General features: G+C 33.2%; 3 protein-coding genes across 4 annotated transcripts in view; 1 reads left to right on the forward strand and 2 right to left on the reverse strand.

Annotated features, from left to right (window-relative positions):
* Positions 1-14,363, reverse strand: part of LOC125821133 (uncharacterized) — a 167,244-nt gene that overhangs the window by 20,837 nt on the left and 132,044 nt on the right. The window lies entirely within an intron of this gene.
* Positions 1,282-9,217, forward strand: LOC125821134 (FHA domain-containing protein DDL). Its single transcript, XM_049500545.1, has 11 exons — positions 1,282-1,383; positions 2,695-3,731; positions 4,414-4,442; positions 5,334-5,400; positions 5,645-5,702; positions 6,510-6,602; positions 7,922-8,036; positions 8,118-8,165; positions 8,259-8,304; positions 8,398-8,468; positions 8,834-9,217. The coding sequence occupies exons 2-11, from the start codon at positions 2,736-2,738 to the stop codon at positions 8,868-8,870; spliced, it is 1,560 nt and encodes a 519-aa protein (XP_049356502.1). The 5' UTR covers positions 1,282-1,383; positions 2,695-2,735; the 3' UTR covers positions 8,871-9,217.
* Positions 9,916-13,708, reverse strand: LOC125821142 (septum-promoting GTP-binding protein 1-like). The gene is made up of 6 exons (XM_049500552.1): positions 13,412-13,708; positions 12,586-12,706; positions 12,370-12,466; positions 11,486-11,525; positions 10,753-10,836; positions 9,916-10,122 (listed from the first exon to the last, which is right to left on the reverse strand). Exons 1-6 carry the CDS (start codon positions 13,706-13,708, stop codon positions 9,958-9,960), a joined length of 804 nt encoding a protein of 267 aa, XP_049356509.1. The 3' UTR covers positions 9,916-9,957.

Raw genomic sequence — 14,363 nt, forward strand, 5'->3', positions numbered from 1 at the left:
TAAAAAGGAAACTAGGTCATTCTTTTTTAAACAGAGGGAGTAACATTTTCTTCTTCCGACCATTAATGACTTCTTTTTCTCTTCTTCTTTATTTCTTCGTTGTTTTCCTCTTCCTTTTCTTCATGTTCTTTTTCTATACTTTTAAAATTGACGTGCCGCAAATATGATTTGATCAAAAGACTCGAAACATTAAGAGAAGTTCACATCTAAAATTTGATTATTCAGAGATGATTTGAGAAGGTTGAGATTGAAAAAAAAATGATCTGCAGTGTATTATGTATGTACAACTCTCTTCAAAATAAAGTGAAATAAATTGGGGAACTTTCACAAACAACCACTAAAATAATTTTAATTAGGCTCAATAGTTACAGTTTGCTAAAGATGATTCGTATCTACATGTTAGAGGGAGAAGATAGGCAAGCGAGAGAGGGCAGAAAGTGGAGAGAGGCGAGCTGTATATGTATATCTGTCATATAATTGCATATATGTAACTGATATACATATGTATTCATATATATGGCAAGAGAGATTGGGAGAGGGAGAAGAGAGGTAATTTCATTTGTATATCTGTCATATTTGTATATGTATAACCGATGAGAGAGAGGCGATAGAGAGAGAGAGGAAAATAGGAGAGAGACGCATGTAATTACTACTAAAATTAAGATGCGAGCCGTAATTAATTCAAACTATAGTTATATTAGGTAATTAACTAGTATATGTTTGCTTATCCGTGTAATTTTCCCAAATAAATTTCTAAAAAAATTTGGGTAAATTTTAGGAATCACATAGTTTTAATATGAAATTACAATCTATCTCTTTTTAGTTTGTAATTACATTAATCCCTTAAAAAGTAACACAAACCGGATACATAATATGTAGCTCGGATACATTAAAGAGTATCTTTGATACATTATAACATAAACCAGATACATAATATGTAGCTCGAATGCATTAAAAACTAGCTCGGATACATAATATGTTGCTCAAATACATTAAAAACTAGCTCAGATACATTATAAACTAAATCGAATACATAATATGTAGCTCAGATACATTAAATACTGACTCAGATATATTAATATATAGCTCAGATACATTAAATAAATAAGGGATTTTAGAGATTTTTAGAAATAGAAGGGGATATTGGAAATAAAGGAAACATAAGACATGTATTTCAGTAATTTTTCCAAAAAAAATTGAATAATATTCAAAGCCCAACATGTTACATGAAGAAAGTGGCTCAGAAGCCCATTGTAAGCTAAGGCCCAAAAACCCAAAGATCCGAGATTTTCATTCATCACTATCGTTTTCTCTTCTGGTTTCTGAGTTTGTTTTTTTCCAACTTTCCAATGCGCGGCAAACCCTAATCCTCTTCAGCGTTAGGTAAAACTACACATATTTATGCTTATATGCTTATGAAATATACATTTATGCAATCTTCATACAAGCAATTAGCCAATGAATTATTTTTTAGGATTTCATTTTTATTAACTTCGGTTTTCATAATCGATGCAATTTGCAATTTGGTTTTCATATACACTGGCAATGTTGTTGTTGTTGTTTATCAAGTGATTAAGCTCATTTGAGTTGAGTTTTTACTGGAAACAAACTCTATCTACTCAAAAGGTAGGGATAAAATCTGTGTACATTCTATACTCAGAAACTCTTAACATTATTATTTATCATGAAAAATTGATTAAATTGTGAATTTAAAGAAATTGGCTTGGGCACACATGCATTAGTGATATGAGACTTGAATTTCAAAGAGAAGTAAGTACTTTACTTTTGTTTTATTTTCGTGAGGTTATGGAGCTGAAATTGTAAATCATTGGTATGTTTTTATAAACTTATTTTCATTTCTTGAGGTTAGAATATTGATTATTTCAGATATGCAAATTCTTGATGATTATGAAGTATTTTGGAGTGGTTGTACTTGATTTTGTTTTGTTTTTTGTTAGATTTATTGAGGTTAAGGAGTACAATCACGGATATTTCATGCTTCAAGCCAATGACTGATCCTTTAGACTAAAGTTTTAGGAAATATATAATAGTTTTGTCAATCCTAAACTTTAAAGCATTGTTACGTACTTTGAGTTTGTATTAAAAAAAAATTGTCTTGCTTTTCTCCTTATAAATTATGATTCTATTTGAATTTCTTCAATAATATGTATCCTCTCCCCCTAATAATATTTTAAAATGAAATACAATCAATAAGAAATGATATTGATGTAGGGACAGTCAAACAAAGCCAACATCCTATCCTCCTCAGATCCAATTTGTGGGATTACATTGACAATGTTGTCGCTGTTTTATCAAGTGGTTGTAGAAGAACTTATTAGAATAATGGTGTAATGTAGTTTGTTAGGGAAGAAGTGGCATCAAAATATAAAAAGAATGAAGCTTGAAAAGTAGTGGAAGTTACATAGTGTATGAAGAGTGTCATGTAAATCAAAACAAAGGGAGTATTATATTTGTTCAGGATATGAAAGCATATTGTGCAAAATGTAATTTGTGCATGTGTGTTAGTTCTTTCAAAAGCTCAAGTATTGTTAAAGAATTAGTCTTTTTGCTGTTTAATTGCTGAAATGGATAGGGTGTCTGAAAGAGTGATGGTTTTTGTACTTCTTATCAAATAATTTTGATTTGATTTTGCTTATGAGTGTTTCTGGAGTATTAATCCTATATATTTTTTAGTTTTTGCCTCAGAAGATTCATCTGCCCAGTCGACCTCTATAATGGGGCGCAGTGACTCTAGATCACCTGCCAGGGGTCGTGGATCTCCTCGCAGGAGGAGCCCTTCACGCAGGGAAAGGTCACCTGCTCATAAAAGGAGTTCACATGCTGCAAGTTCAGCTGTAGCAGAGAAGCCTTCAAGACGTGCAAGGTCAAGATCTCCTGTTCCTCTTTCACCTGCTCGAGAGAGGCCTTCTAGTCGCAATAAATCCCCAAAGCGCAGAAAATCAATCTCCCCTGCATCTCACTCTCCAGTCAGAGAGAAACCCTCAAGTCGCATGAAGTCCCCCAAACGAGCTAAGTCAAGGTCTCCGGATTCAAAGTTGTTACAGGGAGAGAAATCTTCAGGCCGAGCCAGGTCTCCTAAATGTGCCAAGTTGCAGTCTCCTGAACCGCGCTCACCCTCACCACGAACAAAAAGACTGAGGAGAGCAGAACGAGAGACTGAAGAAAAATTGAGGGAGCGGGATCCTGAGAAGAATCACAGGAGATCTAATGATAGGGCTACACATAGGGAAAAGGATTCTGACAGAATGTTGCCTGAATCTCGCTCACCCTCACCACGAACAAAAAGACTAAGAAGAACAGAACGAGAAGCTGAAGAAAAGCCAAGGGAGCGGGAGCCTGAAAAAAATCATGGGAGAGCTAGTGATAGGGCTACACATAGGGAAAAGGATTCTGACAGAATGTTACCTGAATCTCGTTCACCCTCACCTCAAACAAAGAGACTAAGGAGAGCAGATCAAGAAGCTGTAGAGAAGTTGAGGGAGCGGGAGCCTGAAAAAAACCATGGGAGAGCTAGTGATAGGGCAGGACATAAGGATTCTGATAGAGTGATGCAAATCGAAAAGAGAGAGAGAAAATCAGGAAAGGACTCAATAGATAATGGATCTTATAAGTCAAGAAATGGTCGATCAGCTTCACCTTCAGAACGTCAGCATAGAATTCGGCACAGATCGAGATCACCTGTAGCAGCCGATAGTAGAGCACATTCTGAGGTGTCTGGTGATATTCGATCACATTAAGTAACCTTTATTCATATGAGACAAACCATGTCTGCATTTCATTTGCCTATGCTTAACCATAAAACTAATAATGCTCCTTTGACAAATTCACTACTGAGTTTTCCTTGCATTTTATTTATCTCCAGTTTTAGACTGGGAAAGCAGGGTAATAATGAAAGATTTAAAGCAAGAAAATATGGTTGATGTCCATCTAATCTTCTCTTGTACTTAATCTTCTTGAGGTTTCCGCTGCTCTTGAACAATGATTTAAGTTCCTTTTTTTTCTTTTTTGAGTACCTATGTAAATAGTGATTTTGCTTATTTCTCTGGTTGATTCTTATGGAAATCCTTGCATAGAACAACACTAATTAAAATAGTTTTGACCTATTAATATGTTGGTCAGGCAAATACATTCAAATGGATGAGATGTTTAAAAAACTAAAATTGCTGTACTTATCCACCTGAACAAAATAGCAAAAAATATTTGTAGATTTGAATTGCAATAACACACCATGCCTAATTTCTGTACGACTTTATCTAGGTCTTACACATGAAAGATCCCCTATGCAACTTCAGGAGAGATTTATCATTTAATTGATGCATTCGTGTAATTGGATAGCTTACACTTCTCTTTAGTTTTAAAGTTGAGTTCTTATTGGGTGCTTCTGTTTTGCAGGTAACAAACTTAACGAGAGATGAACTCAGGTGAGTTGCTGCCTTATCTCTTGATCAGAGTAGTAATTTAGTAGATTTAGCTGATCATACTTTTCTTTTCTTGCTGTGATGATGTCATCGGAAGGGACACACATGCTTTGATGAACTCTGAACATTCTGGAGTAAATGACCATTTTTCTCATGCTTGTTTGAGCAAGATGGGCTTAGACTTGCTCCAATCCCTCTTATGAATAATTTTACTTGCAGTCAAGGAGTTAGCACAATTATATTTGTTTTAATAGAAAAAAGGTTAAATTAATTGTTAGTGTGTCTGCAAGGTTAGTCTGGAGGAGAAAGCATCACAATTACTGAATTAGATATTTACATGTATTAAATTTACATTATCTGATGAATTTAACTTTTGAATCCTGGCAAATGGTGCAACAAATATTCCAAACATGCTGGAATGCTTCCTTTGTAGAAAGCTTACATGAATCTTAGTTGAAAGGAGTTTAAATATTTGTACTAGTCTGTTAAACAATGGGAATTTGGGCAGTAAATCTCAGGGTCCTGTGTTTCCTGTTGTACTGATGATGGAAGGTAGTAATGAGTTATGTTACCATATACTAGGCACTTAGCTCTATAATCTCATTAGTCATTTGACTTTTCAATTTACTACTTCACTCTATGTCCCCATACAGATATTGATTCTGAATTTTCTTTAAGCCTTAAAGTACTGTGCTTAGCGGGACAATATAGTGATTTTGTTGTATGGATGCTGCTGCTTACTGCCAAAGTATTGAATCTCTCTTTAAGTTGGTGCAAAGATTTCTAATTCGTAAACATCTGGTTTGTTTTCCTGATGTGCTTGCATATAGACTTAAAATTTTGTGAAAAATATATAAGCTTGAATTGCTAATAAGTATTATTTTGCTTGTGCAGGAATGGTGAAGATGACTCCTTATCTAAAATGAAGGAAGCTGAGGAGGCCTTGGAAGCTAAAAATAAAGTATTATTTCTTCCCAAATTACCTTGAGTTTCATTCCATTAATTTAGACCCACGGTTTCCTTCATTTTTGTTTTAAATTACAAAGAAAAAGGGAGTCCTTTCTGATGCCGGGGTGACGATGATCTATGTTTATTCCCACTTTAACTGATTGTTGTTTTGCAGATATGTTTATCTTACTGCCTTCTGATTAGTAGCTTTATTAGATGATTGTAGTAATATTAGTTATTGGTGCTATAATGTACAGGATAAGCCTTCGTTTGAGCTCTCTGGAAAGCTTGCAGCAGAAACTAATCGAGTAAGAGGTAATGGCTAGTAACTAAAGTTGCTTAAGTCTTTAAGTTGATGAATGAGTTTACATTCTTATTGCAGTCACTTCTTTTGCAAGTTATATTGCATTTCTCTCCCGAGAGTTAGTACATTCAAACTTTCAGTGGATTTTTGGGTAACCTGCCCATGGAGCTTATTTCTGTAATCTTATAAAAAGATCTTCAAGTTCATCATTCTATTATTGCTGCTGGTAAACCACTCCACCTTAATGGGCTTCATGGCTTTGGAGAATAGTTTCTGAACCAAAGGGAAGTTATTAATCCATTCATTTTTCATAAGAAAAGTTCATTTATATTCTACAAAATCATTTGCTGCATGGTATGGAAAGACCATACATATTGATTTTGAAGTGGGGTTTTGGTACTAAACTTGCATAATCTTGATGTATATGCCTTGCTTCCAACAAATTAATGAAACTCAAAGCTATATTTTGCTGTATGTATGAAGCTCTATCAAGTGAGCCCATGAGGCTTTTGAGCGTGGGTTTCTCTAGGCCTCACTACCGTGTAACTTTGCAAGCTTGATCCCCTCAAAACTTAATAAGGTTTGGATTGATCATATTACTGGTAACATGATCTTAACTGTTAAGATCCACTATGGATGTCTTTAAAGAGAATCGGTTGGGAAGAAAATGAAGAACTTGTCTACTTTAGGATATTTTGCCCTATGTTCGAGCATGAGAGGACATAAAACATATCTTGGTTTCGTGTTTGTCAACTAACAAAGAGAATACACCTCTGTATTATATCTACCTTTCCTCATTGTATGCTGTTCCATGCCAGGCATAACACTTCTCTTCAATGAGCCACCAGATGCTAGAAAACCCGACATAAGATGGCGTTTGTATGTTTTTAAGGGTGGTGAAGTCCTTAATGGTAAATTTTCTTGATCCTTCTATTTATTCATTCTTACGTCATAGTGTATCTTTTTTATGAATTGCTCGATAAATGGCTCCATTTCTTTTTATAATTTTATTTTAGTACATCTTGTAATATTAAAATACAACAAATGTCTTCTATGTGTATTCACAAATTGTGGGTGTCACTTCGCCAATAACTAGCACATCGTGCAAATTTGACTACATGTGCTTCCTTTTATTTATTTAGTATAGTGGTGGGAAACCTGCTTATTGAGATGCATTATAAGTATCATGTGCACCTACAAAGGACACATGCATTCCTTTTTTTGGCGGACTGCCTACTGATATGTCTTTGTTCGGTCGGTAGAAACATAACCCTATGGATGACATCCATTACACCTGATACTGCCTCTAAATTCAAGTGGTAGACTTATGTCAAGTTCAACGTCCTATCTGACTTTTGCTCGTCTTTGAAGATGAGATATGGCAGAACTACATGAGATTCCCAGCAGTTTAATGAAATTAAATGATCCTCCTCTTAGTTTGTATATTTCTAGAAGCCTGTATTTGCTAAGAGTTGCATAGGATGGTATGTGTTTTTGAGAACAAATCGACCCAATCGCCCCGATGACTTTCTTTTATAGGTCTTTTCTTGTATTTTTGTAAACTGATTAATGCATTTTATCCAATTCTATAATATGTCTAAGGTCGTGACTTTCCATGATCTTACAATTTTCCCTTCCTTGAGAAACAAGGGTAAAGAAAAACTCTGGAGTCGCCAATGTCTTGGTCCTTATTATCATACCATAAAAAGCTTTGCTATACTATAGGCACATGTTAAAGTAGAAGGGTAGTCTTACATTTCTTAAACTAGATCGGAGCATGACACGGTTACATAGTAACTACAAGAGAGGATGTCTAATTGACCCCAAACATGTTTGGCTGAACATGTTTTGTTGAGCGGGAAAAACATTAAGCTTGTGATATATGGATGTTAGTGTGAGGGTGGGTGCTATGAGCTTTTAATTTAAATCAGTAAAGTGGATTTGTCAGGATCAAGATGGAATCTTTGGTGCAGTTCTCAGTAAATCGAGAATTTATCTTCCTTCAGTCTGTCTGCATATTCGATTGGTTTCAACATCCATACATACCCCCCCCCCCCCCCCCTCCTCCAGGAAAAAACAAAGGAAATCAACTTCTGTATGAAAATTGTAATGGTGGCATCACTTGGTTCCCTCCATTGGGTTACTGTCCTTTACTCTTATCTCACTCTCCTCTTGGATATTTAGTTGTAATGGAAAATGATCTAGATGACGAATTTTCCTTGTGTTATAGAGCCTCTATATGTTCATCGCCAAAGCTGTTATCTTTTTGGGAGAGAAAGGAGGGTTGCAGACATTCCCACGGATCACCCATCTTGCAGCAAGCAACATGCTGTCCTCCAGTACCGGTACAATATAATCTCAAGTACTAATTCATTCAGCTTCAGTATTTGACAGTTCATTTGACCTTTTTTTTACTTGGATTTTAGGCAAGTTGAGAAGGACAAACCCGATGGTACTTCATCGAAGCAAGTAAGGTGCGACTGTGGTGCTCAGTTGTTAGGTGCAAATTTGTGACATATATCTCTATATATACCTCACTGACAATTGCCTGTTTAATGGGTCTATAGGCCATACGTAATGGATCTTGGAAGCACTAATGGTACTTTCATTAATGTGAGTTATGATTTGCATTTCTCGTCTCTTCATGTAGAAGGTTGTGTAGTGATTGGTTTCCGTATGGCTCAATGACCCTCACTTTATTTATAGGAAAATCGGATTGAGCCTGAGAGATACTATGAGCTATTTGAAAAGGATACCCTTAAGTTTGGTAATAGTAGGTAAGTTGCTTTCACTAACTTTATCAGTTGCTTGAATTTACATGCTTCATTTTTATCTTCTAAAAGTTATGATTGTCTGGATAAGTTTCTGTTTTGTGAGCTATGCTTCAATCTCTTTGCTATTTTAATTCTTTTAATTTTAAATCCTTGTCATTGCGTACTTCATTTCATATCCTTCAATTTCCATCATAAATGCAATTTTTCACACAACTTAACATGATTTCGGAGTTCGATTATATCAGTTTGAATTAGATTGTTTTCTATTATTCTTTCATTTACACTCTCTTTGCCTGAATGAGTTTGCGCTTGATACTTTATTTACACTCCTAAATTTCGCATTAATGTGTTGATGGGAAAATTTGCAGCCGAGAGTATGTGCTGCTTCATGAGAATTCAGCATGATGAAAGTCTCGCTAAAATGCTAGACAGAGGTGTCATTTGCATCGACTGGCTTGATATTGGACGCTTTTATTCACAGACGATCAAACATTTGTTAGGTCATGTTTACCAGCACACTAGCCATTGCAAGTACTCAGCTGAAATCGTGTAATGTGCTCGAGAATTCGGCATTGCTAATGGAAATTTTGGTTTCTATAGCCTCCATGATTCTTGGATGGTTTGTTCCAGTTTGTTTATAAGTTCTTAGTTTCCCTTATAAATGGGATTGTGTAAAATTGTTGATCAGGTCATAACTAGTGAATGTGCACTCACATTTCCCTCAAGTAATGAATATTTATCTTTTCCTATCATTGCTTTGTTATAAAAATTAAATCTAATGATTTGGTATGGTGGATTAACTTCTCATCACTAAAATTTGTAAAGTTTTTTTTACTATTTGATTCTATTTTATGATGGTGGTATCCGAGTTGGCCCTTTTTTACGTGCCGCTTTACCTTGAAAGGACAATGAGCTATGCTCCTATGGGCTCTTGTGGTTTGGGAGAAGGACAAAGGATGTTGCATCTAGCATGATGATAAAGTGAGCTTCGTCTATCGATGAACAATGGATTGACAGAGCTCTTGGATTGCTTTATTTTCTCTTATTTCCTATAAAGAGTTTCGATCATTTTGTTTGAAATTTCTTCGTTTTAGTAAACTCCTAAAATTTATAGGAGGATGATATCACACTTGAAACTCAGTAGATAGTGAGTTTGTCCTTTTACCCTTCTCCACTAAAATATCAGGCTTCCAAACTCGTAGCATACATGTAGCAAGTAGACCATGATTTGAAATTCAATAAATAATGGGGTCGTTCCCATTCTCTACTTATGTATTAGGTTTTTACTAGTAGCAAGATTCGAGCTCATGACATACACATAACAACTAAATCACAATTTGGAATTCAATAGATAATGATCTCCTTGCTCTACCTTTCTCCACTTAAATATCAGACGTTTACATCATAACAACCAAATCACGGTTTGAAATGGCGATATATGGTTCCGCCCTTCTACTCTTCTCCACTCACACACCAATGTCTTCTTGGATCTCTAGAAATCAATAATGGGCTCACCAATGGTGAGATTTTTCTGGACAGTCCAAGGCAAGTTAAAGAGCTTTGCCATAATGAATTTGAAGATCTTATTCACATTGATGTTATGAGTTGCACTTGAGAAAAATAGGGTTGCTTTCATTGCCTTTGCATATGTCCTTGCCTACAAACACAATTCAAATTTCATAATTTAATAAACATTCAAGAATTCATAAAGAGTAGTAAAATCAAGATATCTCAATGACAACACTTCATTACAACAATCAAATTTTCACCAGAACTGATTTTTCATGTTAGAGAAAAAGCCTCATTTATTGCTATCGATCGCTAACGAAACTCTAACATGAGGGTAGTTTTCAAACCATGTTTATAGTTTGAGGGGTAAATATGAAGAACTTTTCGAAAAATTTGGACACATAAAATCCACAATTTCACGTTGAAGTTTCATTAATAATAAGAGTATTAACTAACTATAAGTTTAATGATAGATTCATTAAGAGAAAATTGTTTCCTGTTAAAAAAAAATTAATTTCGAATTTGAGACTTCTGATTAAAAAATGGATGTTGTACACCTTATCCATCAAAAGTTATGATTAGATAATATGATCATTCCATCCTTAATCAGAAGTTCCGACAATGATCCTTTTTTTTTGGGTAGTGATGCTTCCCTCTTTAACAAGACTTACGCAATACGGATTTCAATTAATAATGCCTTAAAGCGAATATCAAACATCGAATAAAAAGGTCCCAATCACTATACTAAGTGAAACATTAATTATGAAATTTGTGGTACCTGAGAGACAACAGTCCATTGAATGTCTAAAGGAAGTTGAACAAAATCATCAAATTTGGTCCCAATTAGTATGGGAATAGCACTCTGCAAAATAAATAAATCATCAAATCAATAAAATCTCAACCATATGTATTGTTGTTAACTTATTATTTTTTATTTTTTTGTATAAGGGTGAAGCTTAACTCGACTATTTTATTGGGCATCTATCGCTATATTTATTAATACATGTATCGAATAATTCCGCCTATCAAGGATTACATAATAGAAAACAATGAAACGTACTGAATCGAATCCAACTAATTCAAATTTGCGACGTGTAAGAGTCTCCACCATGGAATTCTCTATTTATACGACACAAATTGAGATATAAGGATTTTGTTTAACTATGGTATCCAAAGCTCACTTGTTCGTTCTCGACTAATTTAGATTCGCGAAACCAAGCTCGCACACAAGTTTGCTACCATGCAAGAGATGTGTAACTGGCTAGCTACCAAAGAAAGAATTAAAATCCGAGACCTCTAATTAAAGATAGAAAAATATAGTTTAATCATATAGTATCCGAAATTTGCTATTTAGAACATCCACTAATCCAAATTCACGATATATATAGTTTCTTACGAGGGATTTCTCCATTCTTAAAGCTTAAATCCAAAACTTATTATGAATTTGAAAGTTTTCCTCTTTTCAAGAAAAATAAAAGTAATAATGTGAAATAGAAGTCAAAGTTTCTCACCTTATTCCATTTCCTTGCTTGAATGTACCAATATTTAACACTGCAATTACCCAGAAAAAAAAACATAGAGAAAAAAATGTTAATTAGGGATTTAAAAAATATATTTAATTAATCAGACATGAAAAAAGTGATAGTATTCAAAAATAAATACTGATTTTTCTTGTAATATTTTACTAAACGCGTGTAACTTTCACCTAATTTAAATTATGTACACTTATAATCTCATCATCTTGTGAATCTTCACAAATATATCAAATTATTAAAAGTTACATCATTTCACTATGTATATGTTATATTAGGTTTTTATTATTATTCATAATTCAGGGTAATATAATTATAAAAATAGTCTTAAATATATTAACTTTATTTCAAATGTAACACTATAATTATAGCTATAGATAAATGTTATGGTATGCTTTTACGTGTAAATGTCAAAACGTTTCATAACCACACGAATGTTATATTATATTTTAATTCGTACTAGTTTTGTTTTCTAGAACTCTTTGACCTTCGAATTTAGAGTATCCGGGTGGTACTGATCGCTTTCTAAGTTGGATGTCACTCCCCTTTCTGATCCCACCTATTCCATTCTTCTATTAACTCGACTAACTGTAACTATAAGTTACACGCCTAGAACTCAAGACTACATGTTTCAAAAATCGTCATTTCTTGTTAAATTATTTGTTCAGTTAAACTATGTCACATAAGTTGGAATAGAAAGATTAACATATTTATAAACTGATAAATGTATACAAAAGCATACATGTTAATTAATCATATATCATAAGAATTAAAACAAAAAATATCAATAATTAAGCGATCAAAAATACTATTATTCCAAAAAAAATAAAAAAATAATGAGGAAATAAAGTTGAAGAACATACTTGTTCAATGATCTTCTACAATTAAGATCAAACATGAAGAGAATTGCAACTGCGTCTTTACAAGCAATTGGAATTAGATCATATGAACTATGCTCACCTGTAAAATTTATTTTTGTTTTTAACATAATTGGTATATACATATTAATGAAAAATATAACTAAATAATAATAATAATAATAATAATTAAAAAAAAAAATAGTAATAGAATTAACATACCTCCAACATCCCAAATTGTAAATGCAATTCTTGCACCTTTTATGACTAATGTTTTATCCATTAAATTTAATCCATTCATTTGCAAGCACTTCTTTTCTTGTTCATCACCCACATACTTTGCCTAAATAAAAAAATAAAAAATAAATCCAAGAAAAGTGTGAAAGAACAAAAGAAAATCATTAGTTTGCATATATATCAAGAATCAAACAATCATATATATAAATATTTATGGGATAAATAAGACTTTTCCACTCTTGATTTAACTAAAGGTTTAAGGTTTTCAAATCACAAGATGGAAAAAGGCATGCTAGAAAGGCGTTACAAAAATAAATCACTCAAAATAATCATTATTTGAAGTTTTAAATTTCACAAGTGAAACTCCAAGATATTATCTGGAGTTTGTTGTGAACTTTAAACTTCAAGACAATTATTTTTTTTAATTACAAAAGGCTCAAAAGTGAATATTTTTTTGTAAAAAATATCCTTTAAGATGAGTCTAACACTACGAAAATTCAAATTATTCAGGCAAGTAGGTAACAAATAATGAATGGTGAAACAAAAAATAAAAACCCTTATATAAAGATCTTGAGTTCGAATCATAAAAACGATAAATACATAATAAAACACACATATTTTAAAATAAGAATGATGCTTCACAAATCTGAATTAGTCAGCCAAAAAGATACCAAATATCGACCGATAAAGTAAAACAATAAGTAGCACATCTCCAATTCAAATCCAGAGAATAGAGAAATTCAGATATCGAATGATTAAACTAAAAAAATAATTATAAAAGAAGAAATTAATTAAAAATCATAAAACTTACCACAAAACTTGTTTTCCCAATTTGACAATCACCCAAAATGCTAATCTTCAATGCAACTAAATCTGAATCATCATCACTAAATATGTTTACAGCCTCAGAATCAACAACTTCTAATTCTTGAGAAATATTTTTTGTGGATAACTTCTTGTACTTCTTAAATTTTTCACTTGAACAAACTCTAATTTTTTTCCAAATCGATTTAATCTTTTTCTTAAAGATTGATGCTTTTTTAACCATTTTCCACTTTCTAGGGATGACCTTAATTGTTTTAATCCGCCAAAATTGATGATTCATCATTCTTAATCAGAGTTCGTTATCAAGCTAAGCGTGTGTTCTGAAATTGGGAAAAGAATTATATGAAGAGACCCCCCCTCCTTATATAGGTGTTATGGACAAATTAAAGATGGATTATCGTGCAATTGAATACTGAATATCAGATAATTAAACTAAAAAAAAAAAGGAAATGAGTCATCTTTCTAGTGATTAATTTTTCATGGATCTTTTTTGAGAAAGGATAAAAAAAAGAAGTGCATGTATGTGCCGTCAAGGGATTGGAGAAATTTCGATACGAAACCACTTCCTCTTTATACAAAAAGAGGAAGAGGCGGAGGAGCACGAGGAGGAGGAGGAGGAAGAAGGAGAGCAGGAGGACAAAAAAAATTAGGTTTGGTATAAACACGTGATAAGAGTAAATTTATATCAAGAGGCGGGAGGGGGAGTAATGACATGTACAATTGTCCAATGACGAAAAAGCTCTACTAGCTTGCTTTCTCGATTTCGATGTTATTCAGGTATTTTCGTAAATTCACATTATTCTACTTAAAATTTGTATTACACCATAAAAAAATATTCGCGTCATGATGTTACTATTTTTTTTTTAGTAAGAAGACAAAGAAAAAACTTGTTACTTTCATGATATTCATGTTTGGATTCTATAATTCAAATTTTCATC

The sequence above is a fragment of the Solanum verrucosum genome, unplaced genomic scaffold (assembly GCF_900185275.1).
Source record: "Solanum verrucosum unplaced genomic scaffold, falcon-dt-bn FXZP01000222.1, whole genome shotgun sequence".
Taxonomy (NCBI): domain Eukaryota; kingdom Viridiplantae; phylum Streptophyta; class Magnoliopsida; order Solanales; family Solanaceae; genus Solanum; species Solanum verrucosum.

Bases quoted from the DNA above. Each gene is read 5' to 3' on its own strand.
- LOC125821142 (XM_049500552.1), bottom strand. From the start codon at position 13,708: ATGATGAATCATCAATTTTGGCGGATTAAAACAATTAAGGTCATCCCT. The intron at 10,837-11,485 runs GTGAGAAACTTT...TTTATTTTGCAG, and splicing joins AAGCAAGGAAATGGAATAAG to AGTGCTATTCCCATACTAAT. The intron at 10,123-10,752 runs GTACCACAAATT...TTGTGTTTGTAG, and splicing joins AATGGACTGTTGTCTCTCAG to GCAAGGACATATGCAAAGGC.
- LOC125821134 (XM_049500545.1), top strand. From the start codon at position 2,736: ATGGGGCGCAGTGACTCTAGATCACCTGCCAGGGGTCGTGGATCTCCT. The intron at 5,703-6,509 runs GTAATGGCTAGT...GTTCCATGCCAG, and splicing joins AGAAACTAATCGAGTAAGAG to GCATAACACTTCTCTTCAAT. The intron at 8,305-8,397 runs GTGAGTTATGAT...CTTTATTTATAG, and splicing joins CTAATGGTACTTTCATTAAT to GAAAATCGGATTGAGCCTGA.